Source organism: Sciurus vulgaris (assembly GCF_902686455.1).
Source record: "Sciurus vulgaris genome assembly, chromosome: 4".
NCBI lineage: Eukaryota > Metazoa > Chordata > Mammalia > Rodentia > Sciuridae > Sciurus > Sciurus vulgaris.
The window spans coordinates 37,875,619-37,897,319 of record NC_136464.1 but is presented as its reverse complement, the minus strand read 5'-3'; the positions used below and the strand labels follow the sequence as shown (position 1 = coordinate 37,897,319).

Sequence of the window (21,701 nt, the reverse complement as noted above, 5' to 3'; positions counted from 1 at the left end):
TTGACCCAGATTCTTTATTTAATATATTTTTTTCTTTCACCATTGATTTTGAAAGCTACTTTTTTGGTGGTAAAACTAATAATTAATACTTATTTAGCACTTAGCATTTCCTAAGTGTATCATGTATTGATTCATTTAATCCTTACCACTGTATCGATTCATGATTTATTATTTACAATTCTGAGGCTGAAAAGAATCTGAAAACCACATTTAAACAAAAATTTTGTTTGGTGGCAAAACCTGACCTGAACTGGCATGCAGCTGTCTATATCATCTTTTATGGTGTTGGTATGGTTATTGCCAAATTTGCCACAGAACTATACATCTGTTTAATTATAGAGTGTTGCCCTCAAAGTTATTGGGGTGTGGCATCAGATGAAATATATTCATTGGATTACTTTTCAAAATGAAAAGAATTCGTAATTCTGAAAATCTTCTGGCAGGGTTTTCAGATAAAGATTGTGAACAAACATTATTATTGCCATTCTATAGCTGAGATAATTAAGATATAGAAGTTAAGTCAATTGCTCAAGGTTATACTGTTAAAAAAAATAATCAGTGCTGAGCTGTAGTCCAGTTGCAGAGCACTTGCCTAGCATGAGTTTGATCCCTAGCACCACCTACACAAAATCGATGGAGTTATAATATTTTGTTAGTGCTTTTCATGGCAATTGTTTGGTTAAGTGTTTTATGTACATTATCTCATTTAATCCCTACCACCCAACCCTATGAATACTATTATTTTCCTCATGTCCCAGGAAAAGGAACTGAAGCTTATTGAGATTATATAACTCCCCTGGACAGCTGTTAAATGTAGTCAGAAAGGATTTAGAAATAAACACATCCAAAGTCGATAATTTGATTACTCAAGCATCCTTACAAATCTATACATCTTTCCTCTCTTCAAAGTGCCATCTAGACTATATATCTAATTACCAATTTGACACTAAAGAATGAGATTTTTTAAATGTAAATCAGATCATTTTAATCTCTTACTTGAAATCCTCCTTTCTATTGCCTCTAGCATAAAATCCAAATTCCTTACCATAGGCTCTTTCTATCTCTCCCATCTCATCTTCCAACAAAGCAGACTTCTTAGGCCTTTGTACTAGGTTCGTCCCCTACCCAGAAGCTTTCTCAGATCTTCACACAGCTATCTCTTCTCTGTTAGGCCTCAATATGAGTTCCTCAGTTTTCCCAAAGTACTTGAGAATAGGCCTTTGTTGCCTTTTCTATTTCAGCATTCTGTTTAACATAGCACCTAAACATGTTTTTGTGTTTATCTGTTTACTTTCTTTTTCCTTTCATTAGAGTTGTAGTTCAGTCAGGCGCAGTGGTGTAGGCCTGTAATTCCAGCGATTTGGGAGGCTGAGGCAGGAGGATTACAAGACCAAACAGCATTTATCAATACCCTGTTTCAAAATAAAACTTGAAAAAAAAAAGGCTGGGGATGTGGCTCAGTGGTTAAGTGACCTTGGGCTCAATGCCTGGTACCAAAAAAAAAAAAAAAGAGAAGAATTGTAGTTCAACCAGAGTGGGAGTTAAGTTGAGGAGGCCGATGAAACCAATGAGAAAATGTGACCATACAACAGCTTAATCAGATGTTGTCGGATAGTATGAACAGTGCCTAGCAGGGTGTCTCACACAGAGGTGCCAAATAAATATTAGTTGAATAAATGAACAATAAATATTATCACTAGCTTTGATCTTGGACAAATTACTTAAGCTTTCAGAGTTTAGGTCCCCACCTGTAAAGAGATTAAAACTTACTTTACAGTGCTGGCCCGCAAATCATGTGAGATAATTCAAGCTGAATATCCAGCAGGTACTTAAGTTAGTTTCTTTCTCCATATGTAACTGCTTTATGGTTTACAAAGTTCTTGCAAGCTTTCCAAGATACACGACCTCATTTTATTTCTACTGCCTACTATAGTGCTTCTCATTAGCCTCATTTTACAGATGAAAAACACTCAAGGATTGAAACATAGCCTCTTCAGGCAATGTTTTATAAGCAGAGGAGTGAAATGATAAGTGTTTTTGAAGATTAATCTGTTAGTGACCTCTAAAATGGGTTTGAAGAAAATGGAGAGATATTACTATGTCTACGCAAATAAAGTTTAACTTGATAAGGGCCTGAGCTAGGTGACAGAACAGTGTTTAAAAGGGTATTTTTTTGTTGTTAAAAAAATACTAATAAACAAAATGATCGAAGAGCAAACAAGAGAAGCACTTTTTTCAAAAAAATGGGCATCTTCGAATCTGGTTGATTGAGAAAATGTACCAACAACAATCAAAACAGAAAAGAATTTAAAAAATCAAACTTGGTAAAATAGTGGGCAAGATCTTCCTTTCCACACCAATGCAGAATTTCTGTCAAATAATGGCACGCGCTTGAGCTGTTTTCAGTGTTGCTGTCGATCTTTTTCTTTTTGAATTTATTTATTCATTCATTCATTCATTCATACGAGGAATTAAAACCAGGGGCGCTTAAACTCTGAGTCACATTCCCAGTCCTTTTTATATTTTGAGGCAGGGTATCGCTAAATTGCAGAGGTTGGCCTCCTAAATTGCTGGAATTAAGGGCATGCGCCACTGCGTCCGGGAAGTTGCAGATCTTTCTTGATTTCATCCTTCCCACTGGCACCGCCACCTGGACCACAGTGCCTCAAGCTTTTTCTTTTCACCAGATAAGGTGGAGGATCAGGATGGAATGCAATTAGAAACCAAAATTTTGAATTTTCAGAATTTTGGCTAAATTGTCCTTTTTCCTACTCTGGAAAATCAGGGCCCCGTATTTCACGTCTCTGTCTAGTTTTAAGACCAGAAGTCTGCTCCAGATCAGCACAAGCAGCTTCGTTTTTAAGTGCCGCGGGCAGGCCCGGACTCCGAAGTCCCTTTCACTCCCCCGCAGAGCGCAGCCCCTTGCGGTGAGCTGATGTCACTTCCGGCGCGCTGACGCTCAGTCCGGCGTGCCGACGCCTGCGTCAGCAAAGAGCGGGGTTGGGGGCACCGGGTTTGAAGTCGTGCGGGTCGGAGGACTGCCGCCTCCGCCGCTGTCTCAGATCCCTGCTCCCGGTTGCGGCAGGGACGACCTCCGGTAGGTGGCGAGGCAGATGCCCGAGGGCCCGCTCCGGGACGCCCCGCACCGCACCGGCCGCTCCCCTCGCCTCCGCGGCCTGGGCCTGCGCCGCTCTGCTCTCTGGAAACTAGCGCCTCAGCGGCGCCGCGAGTAGCTCGCGGGGAGCTCCGAACCGCCGGCGCTCGGCCATGGCGGTCTCCAGGTGGGTCTCGCTCCTGACGTGCGAGTGGGAAGAGGGGTCAGGCGAGGCACCGGCTGCTCCTGGCGCCGCAGCTCCTAGAGAGGAGCGGTTCTCATTGTCACTGGACTCCAGCGCCTTCTTCCTTAGACTTCGGAGTTCGCCCCTCGGTCGGAGGGGACTCAGGCTCGGGTTACTCCTAGTAAATCGCTTCTTTTTCTTGTTAAATAGACCCTCCGGCACTTTAGAGCTGGGTTTTTTTCCCCCTTCTTTTTTCTTTCCTCACCGTATTTCTTTTCTCTGGTTTCTCTTCCCTCTTTCACTTCTAGGAGGGTAAGTCTTATCTGAGTATTCTAAGTCTGATCCCTAACCTCCATTTCATGGCAAAACTTGGTAGGAACTGTCGAAGGGGGAGAGATTTGAATTTTCTATTATCGAAGAGACCTTCTGATTATGCTAGTTTTAAAAACACTTTATAGCGTTAGGCATATGTTCTTTTCTGAGGCATTTTTTCCCTACCTTAAAGTATAAAAATCCTTTTGTTCAGCAGTAAACATTCTGTCGTCAGCTTTGTAATCTTATTATATTAGCCCCATCTTTCAAGAGGTATCAAAAATCTTAAATTATTGTAAAACATTGCCCAATGACTGGAAAGCTTAAGAAAACTAAAGCAAGAACAAGGCATTTGTTCAGGTATAGGAGGAAAGTTTTCTCCCAAATGACAAAATGGTTGAAAAATTAAGAGTTTTTATGATTATTTGTTATGATTATTATTTTAATGATACTGGGAATTGAATCCAAGGGCACTTTATTTTGAGACAGGGTGTGCTAAGTGAGGCCACCATGCCTGCTTTTTTGAGAGATTTGATTTCGGTGGCCCTAAAGGGAGTATAGTCTCTTGGTGAGAACAGTCAGAAAGAATCATCACGTTCTTTAGAGTTGGGTTCTTTTTCCACATAAGCTGAAGGAAAAAATGGTGAAAATAAATAGTTTTCATTCATTTTTCATAATTAATTAAACGCAATCTTAGAGCATCTTACATGCTAAAATGTTATTTGTTATGCAAGGGTAAGAATAACCCCACACCTCTCAGATTCCCTAGACAACTGATGAAATGGTGTATAGGAGAATCCTGTGGGAGTCAGGTGAAAAGGGTTGCTAAGTACTGGTAGTATGGAGCATCTAAGTTTTATTTCATAGATTAATTAATCCATTCAATGTGAGAAAATTCTTTTCTCTCTTTTTTGGTACTGGGTATTGAATCCAAGGGCACTTTACCACTGAGTGTCATCCCCAGTCCTTTTTAGTTTTTGTTTTATGACAGGGTGTCACTAAATTGTTGAGACTTGCCTCAAATTTTTGACCCTCTTCCCTCAGCCTCCAGAGTTGCTGGGATTAATGTGAAGAAATTCTTGTTTTGTGATGTGGAAAACTGCTTTAATGGAATACAAGTAATATTTTTAGCTTTTTTGCAAGTATAAAAAGGAATTTCTTCTAATATGTTGCCTCCCATATAAATACATAAATATATATATTAGAAACACATTGATTTATAAACTTAAAATGTTTATTAGGTGTTACAGTGTTTAATTGAATGAATACTTGGTTTCTTAGAGCAGACTGTATATTTTCCACAATATTTGATGTAGCCTTTTAGAGACAAAATGATAGCGTTTTATCAAAAGAGCCTTATCTACTTTAGTCACACTAATCTATTTTTGTAAGGTTAAGTCACTCAATATTTCTGAATGAATGAGTGGGCTTTGAAGGCTATTTTGCCTTTGGTTCTGGCCCTTGGGTTTCAAAGAGTAGTTTGTTGTTCTTGTTGTTGTCTTTGTTTTTTTGGTGTACTTATTCACTTTACCAAAATTATTTTTAAAAAACCTGTTACATTTTTATGAGAGAACTACTTCTCTGCTTGGTTTAATAATATAAATTAAAGCAAAGTATTTTTGAAATACTGTGTTTTGGTGGTATTTGCCTGTTCTTTTTTAATATGTGAATTCACTTTGACAAACTTTGGTTTCAAGCTGGTCTTCATGCACTAAACATATTTCTGTGCTAAGCTTCCTTTCTTTCCTGTTGATGTATGCTTTTCAAAATATGGACTGTTTTAATACTCTTTATGTTAAAAAAAAGTGGAAGATGGTTCAAGAGATAAAAATCACATTCCAGAATCAAATCTAAAATATTTTTGTTCCGTTTATATCAATGTGTATAACTGAAGATAAACTGCACAATATTTTTAGGACCTTGCAGATATTTCTACAGGAAATAGTAAATTGGTACTGTCATTCCCTGAATTGCCAGGTCAACAAATCTGGGGATAATCTTTGATTTTTCTCTCCTTCCCTCTATCTGCATCTGGCCAGTTACCAATTCCAGTTTTCCTTTTCTAATCTCTCATTATTTCTACTCCAAGACATCTGCAAATAATAGAAGCTTCTCTCCTCTCCTTGCCTCTTATGCTATCTCACTCTAGTTTATCCTTCACTTCAGCCATATTATTTGCTAATATGCAAATTTTAACATGGTTATTTTTCTGCTTAAAACTTGTTAGTTTTTTGTTGCCTTAGGACAAAGTCCAGATTCCCAAACAGATATCATTCCTCAGCTCAAGTCTGACTAATTCCAACCATAGTTTTTTGGTCTAAGCCTATGTCACTTTGTTCAGGAAGCCTCTGCATGTTTTGCTTCACCTTTGCTATCTGCAACACTGTATACTCCTGTCCTTTGTATTATTTAATCATACTTTGTAATTGTTTAATTGTTCTCTCCCTTCCTGACTTAACATAAACTCAGAAAAAAGAATGTGTCTTTGATCTTTGTGTCCCCAGCTTCTAGGAGATGATACCTACATTATTTTTTCTTTTCTTTTCCTTGGCCCCTCCCTGCCCTTTCTGCTGGGGATTGAACCCAGGTGCACTCTTACCAATGAACTAAATTCCCAGCTCTTTTTTTTTTTTGTTTTGAGACAGGGTCTCCCTAAATTGCTCAGACTGGCCTCCAACTTGTGATTCTCCTGCCTCTGCCTCCCGAATAGTTGAACTGTAGTCGTGTTCCTCCACACCTGAGTCCTCTTTCTATTTTGAGAAGGAGTCTTGTTATATTGTCTGGGCTGCTTTAACTCTTGGGCTCAAGGGATTCTCCTGACTCAGTCGCCTGCAACTGGGATTGCAGGCAGGCAGACACTTAGTACCTAGCTTAATATTTTTTAAAGGTTGATTAGTTAATTTTGTGGTGTTGAGGATTGAGCCCAGGGATTCCTGAGTATTAGGTAAGTGCTTGACAACTGAACCACACTCCCAATCCTGAATATGTTAAAAAACAAAAAACAGTGAGTGATTTTGCTTCTTGCTTTAATACCTTCTATGATTTTACCATAACTTATGCATAGTAGAATATTTCTTGTGTTTTTCAGTGAGTGTTTCCATGTTTAACTAGTTTTCCTCACAAAGAAAAATAATGCAGTATAGCTTTGAATATTGGCCAGGATTATAATTTCTTAAAAAATCATTAGAATAACTTTTTGAAGTTTAGAATACAGTTAAGTTCTGTGATAGCATAGACTTTTGTAATGTAAACTGTATGTAATGTAACCCTGTATTTTGTCTGATGAAAAATTTTAGTTCCTGCTTAATAGTACTATGGAGGCTTGATGTTACTGTACTTTGAATTGTTAAGAATGTGTCAAATTATGAAATGTATGAACAATTCTTGATCTTTGGATGAGATATATCTTGCAAAAATAACTGCGACTCTCTAAAATTGTAAATACAATCATAACTGAATTTTCTATAAAATTCCGTGTGATATCACTGAAAGATGTATGACTCCTTTAGACTCTTAAAAAAGAGATGGCATACTCTGGGGTTTGGTGGTGCATGCCTGTAATCCCAGCTACTCAAAAGAAAGGCTGAGAGCAAGAGAATTGCAAGTTAAAGGTCAGCTTTGGCAATTTAGGAAAGGCCTGTCTTAGAATTTAAAGGGTGGAGAGTGGGGGAAGGTAGGGATGTAGTTCAGTGATAGAAAGAGCATTTGCCTACCCTGGGTTTAATCTCCAGTACCACTACCAAGAAGGAAGGAGGGAGGAAGAGAGATTGAGATTGCATACAAGTATAGAGTAGACAACCTTACCTTTGAAATGTAAATGCTGTTAAGTCATTTAAGCTCATACTCTAACTGTATGACTTGTGCCCACAAAACCAACTTTCGGGGAAAAAATTAGTATATGTTCTAGGCTTTCGCTGTTGTTCACAGACAATTTAAGTCTTAACTCTTAAATCTTTTAATACCTTTGTTTTGTTTTGTGAGACTTTCTCCCAGTATTTTCTTTACTTGGCATTAAACAGCTAACAGTAAAGGCAACCCTAGAGGGATTGTTAAAGTTTATTCATTGGTGTTGAATTTTTAACTGTAGGATTCCAAAGCTTAATGTAGATTCTTTTTCCAAAAAGATTGCTTTATATCTTTGCCAACTTATGCTGTAATTGTTTGAATTGACTGTTGTACAACAGTTTTGAGCCAGTAGTTTTTCCTTGATCATATAGAGAAAATTTCAAAAATAACAGTTTTTTGCTCGATGATCATGATTTTAAAAAATGTCTAAAAAAAAATTTTTTTTTTTTGTACTGGGGATTGAACCCAGAGGTGCTTAACCACTGAACCACTTCCCCCACCCCTTTTTATATTTTATTTAGAGACAGGGTGTCATTAAGTTACTGAAGCTGACTTTGAACTCTGGATAATCCCCTTGCCTCAGCCTCCAGAGGGGAGTGCACCCAGCTTGATTTGACTCTTTTCTAGCAGTACCTTAGGTAGTGACATGTATCTGTGCACCTGAAAATGATACAGTTCATAAAGGATTCAGGAGAAAAAAACAACAAAAAGCATGCCAGAAGTTACACCCTCTTACTTGAAGAAACAAGTTGCTACATAATATGAGCAGAACTTTGGTCAGTTTTGTTAATCCTCACTTTGCATTGCTGATACTTCAGAGAAACATTGTTTCAATAGTCCTATTCTGCCAAGTAAAAGGAAGTTTCTTGATGTGGAGGAAGTTCAGTGAACCCTTCCTAAGGACAGGGGAAATGCTAATGTAGAACAAAACCTCTTCATTTCCTGTATGAGAGTACACAGGTGTGCTAGTCCTACTTCTCTCTTACTGCTAATTTCAGTCCATTATGAGATTGACAGGAGTTAGTATTGTAAGTCATAATTTAACAAATATCTCATTATAAAAAATAGAGGCAAAAAAGCCAAAAAAAAAAAGTACCAGGTACATTGTACAAACTTTTCCATTTTAATCTTCTATGGTTAATTCCTTCCTGTTTCTTCATACAAAATACTTGTATGAAGTTTGTTGACTTGTTTTGCAGTGCAGTGGATCAGACCCAGAACCTTACACATGCCTAGGCATGTGCTTTGCCACTGAGCTACACCCCCAACCCTGTTTTTATTTTTAATTTTGGTAACATATAACAAAATTTACTATTTTAGTCATTTTAAAATGTATAATTTGGGGGCTGGGTTTATGACTCAGTGGGAGAGCACTTGCCTAGCATGTGTGAAGTACTGGGTTTGATTCGTAGCACCACATATAAATAAATGAATTAAATAAAGATCTATCAACATCTAAAAAATATTTTTAAAATGTATAATTTTATATCATGTTCATATTACAGATATTTCTGCTAAAGAACCTAGAAGAGAGTTGTTTTATTCCCTCCTGGTCTTGGGTATTGAACCTAGGGCATGATGCATGCCAGGCAAGTGTTCTATCACTGAGCTCTATCCCCAGAACTATTTTTATCTTTTAGATAAAGTCTTGCAAAGGCATGTTGGATCAGGGATGAAGTGTATTAAAAAAAGTCCCAAAGGAAATAGCATAGTGTGGGTGTCCTTTTTCACCATTCATCATTCATTTAACTAGTATTTACTGAGTGCTTTCTGTGTTTTAGGTACTAGAGATAAAACAGAGAAGAAAAGTAGTTTGTTCTCATGGAATTTATGTTTGGGGTTGAGGAATGTACCTGGCCCTTCCACCTGACTTTAGTGTAGTTTCGTATCTTTGTAGTAATTCTTAGTGTTCTTCGTAGTATCTTAAATCTACTTTCTTATTTGGAAAACATAACATAATATCACATTATAGTGTGAACTAGTATTCATACCAAATATTTATTTTTTTTTCCTTCTAAGTAACACACAGACTTTACATCTGTTACCTCTGTCTCTTCCATTTGTCTGAGCTTCAGAGCTTGAAAAACAACTTTCTTTTTCCTGTTAGAAACATCTTTAAGAGAAATTTTAAGCAAAAGTAGTATTTTGGTAAGTACTGTGTTCCCTCAGTCAGCCCTCCTCATAACTTCCCTTCTCTCTCGACATCCTAGCTTCCTTCAGACCTTGTCCTCACCAAAAAACCTGTCTGCCTTCCAATATAATTCTAATCCTCCCACACCAGTTAACAGCCTTTTCCACTGTGGCCTGGCCCTGGTACTTAACTCTGTTTGCCTCAGTTGGCTACCCTGGGGTAACAGGTCAGACTACCCTCTTGTCAAATTCTTGTCTGTTCGTCCCTTTGTTTTTCCTTTTGTGTGTTGTCTAATTTGCTGTCCTGGAAAGAGGAATGGAGAACTCCAAAAGTCAAGGGAACCAAAGGAGTTTCTTGTGTCCCCATTCCTCTGTTCTGGGAGTCTATCACCAAAGCAAGTTTGGCTACCACCGGAGTGGAAGAGGTAAGGATAAACAGGCCTGGGGTTGAAGGACAGAGTAAGCTGATTTTCTATCCTCAGGACAAATGAATGGTGAGGGAACAGAGATGACATGACATGGCATTGGAATAAAAGGCGCTGCAGAATGGAGAGGCAAGAGGAACTGAGGAGCTATGGGGTAGGATCAGCATTAGGTTAGAGAAAAGATGAAGATCTTTGGGCAGAAGTGTGGTTCTAAATGAAGCTGAGTGACAGAGGCTAAAGGAAAGTTCAGGAAGAATGGAAATTTTGGGCTTTTTGAGCTTTCTGTGACTGGAGCAGGCATGACTGCCTTGTTGAGAATGCTGAAGTACTGCTGTGCTGATATTTTCACTTATTGAAACATTACCTTAGCATCACTTAGTTATTTTTATAATTTGTTTTTATGTAATAGCTATTAAAAATGTTTCTTAAAGGAAGCATAAATTTCCTTAATATGGTGCATAAACTTGCTTGCAAGAAACTTGAACATTTCCTTATTTGTAATTAATAAATACTTGAATACTATACAAAGTATTCTGGGGGACAAAAAGAATCATCGAAGGAAGTAGAGCCTAATAAGGAGCGGAAGGCATCCTGTCATGAATCAACATAAGAGATGCTGCATATAAAAAGCATAATAAATACCTAAATAACTGTTCAAGATGAAAATTCATGTAAATTTCTGAAAAGAAAACAATTTCTGTTGTATAGTAGTCAAATCAAATGGTGAAGGATTTTAGCTGAATCTTGATGGAAGGGAACTGGTTGACAAATTGAATGAAGAAAAGACATTCTAAGTAGAGAAAGTAGTATAAATAAAACCATGGAAACCAAAAAGATCCATATTCAGATAATACTTTTTTGTTTTGGATTACTATCTGGTAGCTAAGGGTGAGCCATTTAAAGCTTTAGAATAAAGTTATGATTTGAACAAACGGTGCTTTAGGAAGTTAGACTGGCAATGGGATCACCTTTAGTGTGAAGTTATGCTTATTAGACAGTTGGAAGTATGAAATTGGATCACCCAGATGGGCTAGTGCAGTGATACAAACAAAACTATACAGTTTTCAAAAAGCAACCAAGGATTAAATTTGGAGGAATGCTAAGAATCTGAAGACCAAGGAAAGAAGGGTTTGGAGAAGAACAGAGTAATGTGAAAACTTAGGAAGGAAAGTATTTTACAAATGAGGTACTTCCTGGTGTCATGTGTCATTGAAGAGTGAAGCAAAATTGAATTTGAGAGAAAACCATTGTATTTGGCATTTAAGAGTTCATTGGTGACATTTAGGTGTAGTATTTCAGTACTATGGAAAGAAACTTGATTTGTAAGGATTAAATTGTGTAAAATGAGAAATGAAAGAAGTGTTTTAAGACACTTGTTCAAGATGTTTGGCAGTAAAAGGAAAGTGTTCTAGAAGATGGAAGTCTGGCAATTTCTTTTTCTCATTAGAGTTCTCAGCAAAGTGGACTACAGAAGGGTGTGAATTAATGAAGCAGTGATTTGAGATACTAGATAAAGGATAATTGAAAATAGAAGGAGGACAATATTAAGATAAAAGTTGGACAGTAATATCTAAACCTTGAAAAGGAGTGAGACTGTCTTCAATCTGAAATAGGATAAATATAAAGACTAATTTTTAGAAGTAAGGGGAAAGAACTTGAGATAATTTGTGTTCCATAGTGTATAATCTCCTTTTTAAAAAACAGAGAATGGCTAATTGGTGGGTTGAGGAAAGTTGTAATGACTTAGGAAAGCTTTGAGAATTGGTTTTCTTTTTGCATATGGGTTTATAAATGGGTTAACATTGTGCTTTCCTTAAAGTTTATTTTGCAGCCAGTATTGCTTTTGGTCACCACAAGTGGAAGGTATACCACAGAAAAGGGACTGGGAAGTTTTTGACATTTTCCCACAGGTAGTCTAACAAACTGGCATCAGATAAGTCATAAATAGGACAAACATAGAGGAAACAAAAACACCCTATAAGGTTGTAAAACTTGAAAATGTGGGTGTATATCTACTTATACACTTGAAAATAAGATTGAGTGAAGTTAGTGAGCGTCCTTTAATCTTCTAAGAAATGGCAGAAGTGGGATTTTTATGGTCTCCTAACTTCTAGTCTGGTTGTTTTTTCATTTTATCATTCTTTTTTGTAGTAAAGTCCTCAGTCTATCTGAATTATACACATTATTAAAAAGAAGAGTCCAATGTTATGAAGAGTTTATATAGCATATGCAAATTTAAATCTGTAGCATAAACTTGACTTTAGGCTAATTCTTTATACTGAAACTAATTTAAATTTTAAATTTTTGGTAAGTTTGTCTGCCATAGAATGTAGAAAGTTTAAAATGAATATTTTGACCAAGTTGGGTTGCAGTTAATTATATTCAGGCTCCAGGAGGAGGTCAATTTAGTTTGATTTGACAGTATGAAACTTTTTTAAAAAGTAGATATTTATGTCAGTGCATACAGAAAGTTGTTAGTAGATGCTTAAAGTTTTCTTTACTGAGCAGGGGGCATTAAAAATTATTGCCATGGCAATATGTTAGCATTTGTTAGTATTCCTAAGGTATATCTCAACCTCCTCATGAAGATAAGTCAAAGGGTATCCTTAAGGTTATATAATGAATGGGTGATGGAAATCATTTTCTGGTGAAGAGATTTTAGGTCTTAGTCTTAGAAGTTTATAAGAACACACTGGGCCTGTGTTGCCTGTAATCCCAGAGACTAGTGAGGCTGAGGCAGAAGGATTGCAAGTTCGAGGCCAACCTAGGCTACTGAGTGAGACCCTGTCTCAAAATAAAATGCAAAGGACTGGGGATGCAGCTTAGTGGTAGAGTGCCTCTGACTTCAATCCCCAGTAATTAAAAAAAGAAAAGAAAAAAAAAAAAAAAAAAAAGGAACACTGGAGGTCAGAATACAATCTTTTATCTTGCAGGTCAAGGCAAGTGTTTAAATAGCCTTGAATGAGTAAGGAGAAATACTGTATTAAAAGTTGGATTATGTCTGTGCATATTATATGTAAAAAGTAAATTACTGTTTGTATGTCTCTCAGAAATTTAACTGTCATATTACCCTTTTTTCTTTGTTGTTAACTTTGTCTAAAATAATTTTAAGTGTGACCTTTGCCTCGTAGTGTTTTGTTCTGAAACAGCTGAAAATTTCATAGTACTGTTAGCATTTTTTAATTAGTACTTTATAGTTTCACCTATTATGGTTCATTTTGACATAATCATACAAGGGTGGAGTATAATGCGCTCTATTTCGGTTCCCAGTACTTCCCTTTTTCCTCCCTCCCTCCCCCTGTTCCTCTTCCTCTACTCCACTGGCCTTCCTTCATTCATTTATGTGTTTTTTAGATTAGTGACCCCTCCCCCCCCCCCCCGCCACAGGAACAAATTTTATTTTCATCTTAAGAATATTTAAATTGGGGAATGAAATCAAGTTTTTAATATTAGAATCTGATAGGGCTTTAAAAAAAAAAAATCCTCATGATTGGATCATCATCAAGGAAAGCCTATCTAATAAAGCTTTAGGTGACCTGTAACTTTGTTGATTAGGTCTGCTGGTCATGGCCCAATCCCTAGGACAGTTGGGGAACCTGGTTCCATCTAAGTACACCCAGCATCTTGGATTAAATTTACAGTAAGTCTCAGCATTTTTCCGTGGGTCAGTAATTCAGTCAGGGTTTCTTCATCAGAAGCTTTGACCACCACTTTGGTCTGGCCAAGTTATTCCTGTTTTCTCCTTTGAATTTGCTTGGAGGTGGGAACAGAAGCATGAGACACTGTGCAGCAACTTTTCCTTTTTCCATCTTTAAGTTATTTCAAACCACAAGAATCATTTTGTACTCCCTACTCTCTCCCAAGATGCATGCTTCAGTTCTGGTCTCTGTGTCTGTCTCACTTTTTGAATTTCTTCAGATCATCCCAAAGTGTACCCAGAGGCCCCAGCCAAGGCACATGCCACAAGCAACTCCACCAGCCAGACTGAGTGTTCTAGTATGAACCAAGTATTCCATAACCAAGGATTTGGAGAACAAATAAAGTACCTCCCCTCCTCTCGTGCCTTCCCATTCTTCACTTCTAGGGAGTGAACACACTTCTCTTAATTAGTATATTTTATATACACACACACACACACACACATACACACACACGAGGGTGAAAGTCACTGTGGTATATTCACATATGTACATAGCATATTTTGGTCAGTTTTATTTTACTGTTCTCCTCTTTCCCAATTTTCCTCCATTCCATTCAGTCCCCTTCCTCTGCTCTACTGATCTCCCTTCTATTTTCATGGGATTCCCACCTCCACTTTTTCTCCTTATTTTGTCCTAGTGTCTACATATGAGAGGAAATGTTAGCATTCTTGACAGAAAAAGATCTATTTTAGTTTTATTTCTTATCATTTGTTAAGATTTTGTGCCTATTAATGACTTTTTTTAATGCCCTGTTTCTACTGTTTATCTCCTAATGCCACAAAAATTTTCTTTTTCTCAACCTCTTACAAGCTTATTTTTTGTAATAAAAGGCTTTCAGAAGTTCCACTTTAACTTTTTAGTTCTTTGTGAAATAAAAGGAATCCCAGAAGTAATAGGAGTCTCTTTGTAGTTTATCAGTGCTTAATGTTCATGCTTAGCCCTTGCTTGCTTTCTCTTCCTTGTTGATAAAATTTGAAGATGTATAAATAACCCCTCATGTAGGATTGATGGTCACTACAACCTTGCCCCTTGTCATCCTCTATGTTGCTTAAAATATCCATTTATTCCAGATTTGTAACCTCCTTCCTTTCATTATGTATAGCATCTGCTTTACCTCACTGAAGGTGTGGTGATAGGTCTAGACCCATATAATGTGTAAACAGTTGATAATAGTTACTTGTGACTTCACCTCTTTAGGACTTTTTAGGATTTTCTTTTATCTTAAAAAAAAAAAAAAAAAAAAAGGTGAGTTTTTCACTACCACTTCCTTACTCTGGTCCAAGACATCTTGATTTTATCCCTTTTTTTAGAAGTAGCACAACTGAGATTTGAACTAAGACACTGTAGCCCTGGAATTTGTGCCATTATGCTATATGATTTTATAAACATGCAGATATTATTTATCACCCTCTCTTCTGCTAACTCATTCACCTCCTTATGTGTCTGTCTGTATGTATGTTCTTTGTTTTGGTAGTTGGGATTGCATCCAGGGAGGCACATTTTACCATTGAGCTGTATCCCCAGCCTTTTAATTTTTTATTTTGACACAGGGATTTGCTAAGTAGCTTAGGTAAGCCTTGCTGAGTTGCTAAGGGTGGCCTTAAACTTGTGATCCTTTTGCCTCAACCTCCCGAGTCACCGGGATTACAGGAGTATTCTACTAGGGCTTGGCTACCTCCATACCTTTAGCCCCAATTTTGACCTGAATTTTAAATCTTTATTCTTTTTTCTCCTTACTGTACTTTCCCTGACACTAGTAGCTTGTCATCTTCTTCCATAATACTTCCTCCATGGTTTCTTCATGTTTCTTTAATGGCATCTTTATTTTCTGAGATGCAGAATCTGTGTCCTTAATATTTTATCCTTAATATTTCAGTTAATACACCATGTGTTTTGCTCCTGCATCTTTTCTACCAGTTTCTTTCTAATCTTGCCAGGAATGTAGTTGAGGTCTGTGCCTATAATTCTCTGAAAGGTTCCTTCTAATTCATTCTTCACACTGCTGCCAGATTAATCTTCCTAAAACATAGCTCTAGTCCCCTCACTTTGTTAAGACTTTCGTGGTTGCACTATAAATTCAAAAAGGTTTCCACAATAGGGCTTCAGCTTGTTCTGTAGCTGTATCCTCCATTGTTTTCTTAAGTGCAACAAGCTGTGTTTTTCACTTTCCAAAATACTCTCTTCCTTTTCTTAGTGCCTTGTTCTTATTCCCTCTTCCGGATGTGTTTCTTCCCTGAGAGCCAAGATTAGGCATCTCCTGCAGCCCTACATAGGTCTTTGTTCATAGGTCCTCAATGCATTGACTTAAACTTATTAGGAAACACATTTCAGGTTAACCATTATATTTTTGTTATAGGCTTGATCGTCTTTTTATCTTACTGGATACTGGCACTACTCCAGTTACAAGAAAAGCTGCTGCTCAGCAACTTGGAGAAGTGGTGAAGCTTCATCCTCATGAACTAAATAATCTGTTATCTAAAGTAAGAACTTTTTTTTTTCCCCTTAGTAGAATAACAATTATAGAGACTTGACCATGGACAAGAAAACAAAAGTAAAGATAAACATTTGTGTTAAGTAATAATTTGTGATCTCCAAATTCTGTTAAATATCTTACAGTTCTCCAAATAGTTTTAATAGTTTTGCCGTTTCTTTTCTTTTTGTCACGACTTAATTTTTTTTTTTTTTAACTCAAGTTTAATTTTATAAGAGACTTGACAATATGGAACTTTTTGCTCGTGTCACAAATTTGAATCTGACCCAATTTGGTAATTAACTAAGTTGTTAATCTAGTTTCTTAGTGGTCTGACTTGTTCTTATGACTAGTAATTATATCATAGTTGGTAGTTTTCAAATGGAAGTACTCATGGGCAATGATTGAAATACATGAGAAACTAATTGTCATATTACATTCTTAGTTAATAATAGCAGTTTGAAAGTGGAAACATTCTGCTTTGGTAGACCAGTGTTTTTATACTCCTACTTCATGTTCTTTCCTTAAGTAATAGCTGTATTTTTACTGAACTCTTTGGGCTTGTTTAAGTGTACCTACATGGTAGTAATTAGCAAATTCCATGTGTTTAATTCCCTGGCATGCAAAGTAAAGCAGGAGTGCTTTGGTGGGGAGGGGAGTAGTGGGAAGTAGATAGAGAATAGGGTGGGGGAACAATTTGATTGCCCAGATATTGGAAGCCTGAAGATACCTCTTCTAGTCTAACCTCCTCCTTTCATTCTCATTTATCACTCCCTGATACATAGTAGTAGGAGTTGTAAGACCTTTTTCAACATATACAAATCTGTACTGTATGGTTGCTCCCCTAAGGGTTTCTAAAAATGCCCTTTCCAACCTACTCCCTTCCTACATTAACTTTCTAATCAAGGTATAGATGGAGAGACAGTGATTTACTATTTGCAGCCTCCACATTCTCAGAAGAGAGAAGGCTGCATATTAGGCATCTGTAATGTGAGGAAATAGAATCATATGTATTTCTTCTCCTTATTCCAAGGGGAGAAATGCAGGTCTGACAGACCTAGAACTGGAAACAATGAACTAGAACTGGACTGACTATGCAGAACCGGTAAAGGTTTTTAGCTCTCCAAGTGAGTTCTGTTCTTAATTCAGAAGTCAACAAATTGGCTGCCATCAAATCATTCCAAAAGGGGCAGTTGTCTTTAGTAACCTCTTCATATCCTGTTCTCCACCCTCAATGTTTTCCTGTTGTCTTGGTTTTATTTTTTAAGCAGTTTTATTAAAATGTAATTTGCGTATCTTAAATGTACAATTCAGTAATATTTAACATATTATTGTGTGCAACAGCTGTCACTACAGTCTAATTTTAAAACATTTTTATCACCACAAAAAGAAACCTCAATCTATTCAACCCAATCAGACCTCATTCTGTGTTATTCCTCTTCCCATACTCAGCTCTAGGAAACCATTGAAATAACTTTGTATGTAGATTTGACTGTTATGAACATTTTATGTTAAACAGATCATACCTAATGTGTAATCTCTGTGACTTGTTTTTTTTTTTTTTTTTTTTAAGAATTTCAGCTTTTTTTTTTTTTTTTTTTTTTAACCTTTACTTAGTTTTGTATGTGGTGCTGAGGATCTAACTCAGTGCCTCATGTATGCTCCACCACTGAACCACAGTCCCAGACCTGTGACTTGTTTCTTTCGCTTAAAATAGTGTGTTCATATTATAGCGTATACCATTACTTTACTCCATTTAATTGTCAAATAATATCCTGTTATATATGAATATACAATATATATTTACAGTATACCACATTTTAACTGTTTATCAGTTAATGAACAGTTGGATTGTTTTCATTTTTTAACTATTATGAAAAATACTGCTGTGGGTTCATGTACAAAATTTTTGTAAGGTGGTATGTGAATTAGTCCATTTTCTGCTGCAATAACAGAATACCACAAAGTAACTTATAAAGATTAGAAGTTTATTTAACTCACATTTCTGAAGGTTGGAAAGTCCCAAGATTGGGTAGCTGCATCTGGCGAAGGCCTTCTGGCTAACTTTTGCAGAGTCCCTAGGTGTTGTAGGGCATCACCTGACAAAAGGGGCACATCCAAAAGATAGAGCCAAACTGACTTTTATAATAGATCCACTCTCCATGTAATCCATTAATCCATGAATGGATTAGTCCATTCATGAGGACAGAGACCTTATGACTTAATCACCTCTTAAAGATCTTACCTGATCCCACCTCTTAATACCTCAAAATGGGGATTAAATTTTAACTTGAGGTTTGGTGAGGACATTGAAACCATAGCAGCATGTTTTCATTCTTTTGGGTATATACGTGGGAGTAGCATTGCCAGGACACATGATAACTATGTTTAACTTCAAGGAATTGCCAAAATGTTTTCCAAAGTGGTTCCATTTTATATTCCCAACAGTAGTGTATAAAAGCTCAGATTTCTCCACCATCCTTATTAATAGTTATTAACTGACTTTTTGATCAAAGTCATTCTAGTGGGTATGAAGTGGTTTGGATTTACATTTCTCTGATGACTAATAATATCAGACATCTTTTCATGTTCATTAGTTCTTTGGAGAAATGTCTATTCAGACCTTTTGCCCCCTTCTTTTTCAATGATTGAATTGTTTTATTTTCAATTTATTTTAATTTTAGTGCAGGGAATTGAACCCAGGGCCTCATGCATGCTAGGCAAGTGCTGTACTGCTGAGCTACACCCCAACTCAAATCATTTTAATATTCAAGTAGAAAGAAGAGACTCCATACTCAAAAGATGATAGAAGTATGTTCAAAATAAATTGACAGAATACCAGTTTTTTTCTACAAAGTGCTCAATTATAAAATGAAGAGCAATTCAGTAGTGAACAATGGCTATTAATGGGTACTTTATAGGGAAAAAACCCTGTAAATTAACAGTATAATTTGAAATAATGCCTAACAATACTTTTTTCTCCTTTTTCTTTTTACTTCTTCTCTTCTTCCTTTTCTTCCTCTTTTTTTTTTTTTTTTTTTTTTTTCCTTCAGTACTGGGGATCGAATCTAGAGCCTCTTGCATACTAGGCAAGTGCACCACTGAGCTACATTCACAGTCCTCTTTGCCCTCCCCCGATTGCCCCCACTATTTTGCCCAACCTTTTTGATAATTAATAAATACAAATAAAAACTTTCATGTAGTATCATATCTATCAAAAATAGCAAAATTGAAAACATTTGATGATGATACCTAGTTCTGACAAGGATATGGGGAAATTTGCTCATTTTTTACTCAATTTTAAATTAGGTTATTTATCTTTTTCCTTCCTCAATTTCTCTCTTTCTTTCCTTTTTTTTAAGACTTAATTCTGTGTTGCCAGGCTGGTTGCCACCTCCTGGGCTCAAGTGATCCTCCTGCCTCTTAGTAGTACTGGGGATTGAAGTACTCTGCCACGGAGCCACATTTCTAGCCCTATTTATACTTTTTAAAATGAGTTGTAAGAATTCTTTATACATTCTGGATACAACCCTCATATCACATACATGATTCCCACATGTATTTTCCTGTTCTGTTGGTTGTCTGGTTGTCTTCATTTTCTTGATGGTACCCTATGAAGCACAAAAGTTTTTAATGATGATTGAATCTATTTTTTTAATCATTGGCGCTTTTGGTATCATACTTAAGAAACTGTTGCCTGACATAAAGTCACAAAGATTTACCCTGTTTTCTAAGAATTGTATAGTTTTATATCTTCCTTTAGGTCTCTGGTTCATATTTGAGTTAATTTTTAGATATGGTGTGAGGTAGATGTTCAGCATTATTTTTATTTTATTTTATTTTTGGTTCTTATTTATACATGACAGTAAAATCCATTTTGATAAAATTATATATTCTAATTAAAATTAATTCTTAAGGGTTGGCATGATGGTGGAGTTCACTTAGGTAATTTCATATGTGTACATAGTAAAATTATGTTCGATTTATTCTACTGTCTTTCCTACCCCCTTCCCTATTGTTCCCCTTTATCTAATCTACTGAACTTTTCTTCTTCCTCTCTCCCCCTTTATAATAATGGGTTAGCTTCCACATCAGTGAAAACATTCAACCTTTGCTTTTTTGGGATTAGCTTATGTCACTTAGCAAAATATTTTCTAGATACATCCATTTACTGGCAGATTTCATAAAGCCATTCTTCCTTATGACTGAGTAATATTCTACTGTATATATAATTTATCCATTTATCTATTGATGGACATTTGTGTTGGTTTCAAACTTAGCTATTGTGAATGTACTTCTATAAATATTGACATGGCTGTGGTGCTGTAGTATGCTGATTTTAAACCTTTTGAATATATTCTGAAAAGTGGGATAACTGGCTCAAATGGTAGTTCTGTTCCTAGTTTTTTGAGGAGTCTCCAAATTGCTTTATTTGCAGTCCCACCTGCAATGTATGAGCATTCCCTTTTCCCCACATCCTTGCCCACATTTGTTGTTACTTGTATTCTTGATAATTGTATTCTGACTAGAGTGAGGTGGAATCTCAGTGTAGTTTTAATTTGCATTTCTCTAATTGCTAGAGGTGTTGAACATTTTTTCATGTATTTGTTGATCATTCATATTTCTTCTTTTGAGAAAGGTCTGTTCATTTCCTTTGCCCATTTATTGATTGGGTTATTTGTTTTACATGTGACTATTTAGTTTTCCCAGTACCATTTGTTGAAAAAGAATCCCCACTGAATTGTCTTGGCACCCTTATTAAAAATTGTTGACTATAAATACAAAAATTATTTCTGAACTCTATTCCACTGGTCTGTTATCTGTCATTTTGCCAGTACCACACTGTCTTGGTTACTGTGAGTTTTGAAATTAAAAGGTAAAGGTATGGGTTTACAATCCTTTCTCAATATTGTTTTGGTGATTTGGAGTTTGTTATATTTCCTTATGAATTATAGAATTAGCTTGTGCATTTCTGCAAAAAACAGAATAGTAATTGGGTTGGATCTATAGATAAATTTAGGGAATATTTTATCTTAATAATATTAAATCTTCCAATCCATGAACAGGAAGTGTCTATTTATTTAGATATTTAATTTCAGAACAAAGTTTTGTTTTGGAGTTTTTTTGCGAGGGTTATGGGGGATTGAACTCTGAGACGCTCAACCACTGAGCCTATCCCGCAGCCCTATTTTGTATTTTATTTAGAGACAGGGTCTCACTGAATTGCTTAGTACCTCTCTGTTTCTGAGACTGGCTTTGAACTCAAGATTTTCCTGTCTCAGCCTCCTGAGCCTCTGGAATTACAGGTATATGCCATCATGCCCTGCCAGAACAGTTTTTAATGTTTCATAGTTTTCAGTATACAAGTTTCACATTTCTTTTGCTAAATTTGAGTATTTTCTAGTTTTTGGTGCTATCACAAATAGAATTGTTTTATTAACTTCATTTCAGAGTAATACATAGAAATACATTTGATTTTTATATGATAATTTTATATCTTATAACTTTGCTGAATTTAATTCTACTAGCCTTTTTTTTT

General features: G+C 36.3%; 1 protein-coding gene and 1 pseudogene across 2 annotated transcripts in view; one reads left to right on the top strand and one right to left on the bottom strand.

Annotated features, from left to right (window-relative positions):
- The first annotated feature begins 2,949 nt into the window (after window positions 1–2,949).
- The window catches only part of BTAF1 (B-TFIID TATA-box binding protein associated factor 1), a 97,373-nt gene continuing 78,621 nt past the window's right edge, over window positions 2,950–21,701 (top strand). The window contains 2 exon segments of the mRNA XM_079138281.1: window positions 2,950–3,281; window positions 16,049–16,172. Of these exon segments, the coding sequence (XP_078994407.1) occupies window positions 3,268–3,281; window positions 16,049–16,172 (138 nt within the window). The 5' untranslated portion in view covers window positions 2,950–3,267.
- Window positions 9,353–16,041, bottom strand: LOC306660130 (peptidyl-tRNA hydrolase 2, mitochondrial-like; annotated as a pseudogene). Its single transcript has one exon. The product of its transcript is annotated as a peptidyl-tRNA hydrolase 2, mitochondrial-like (transcript).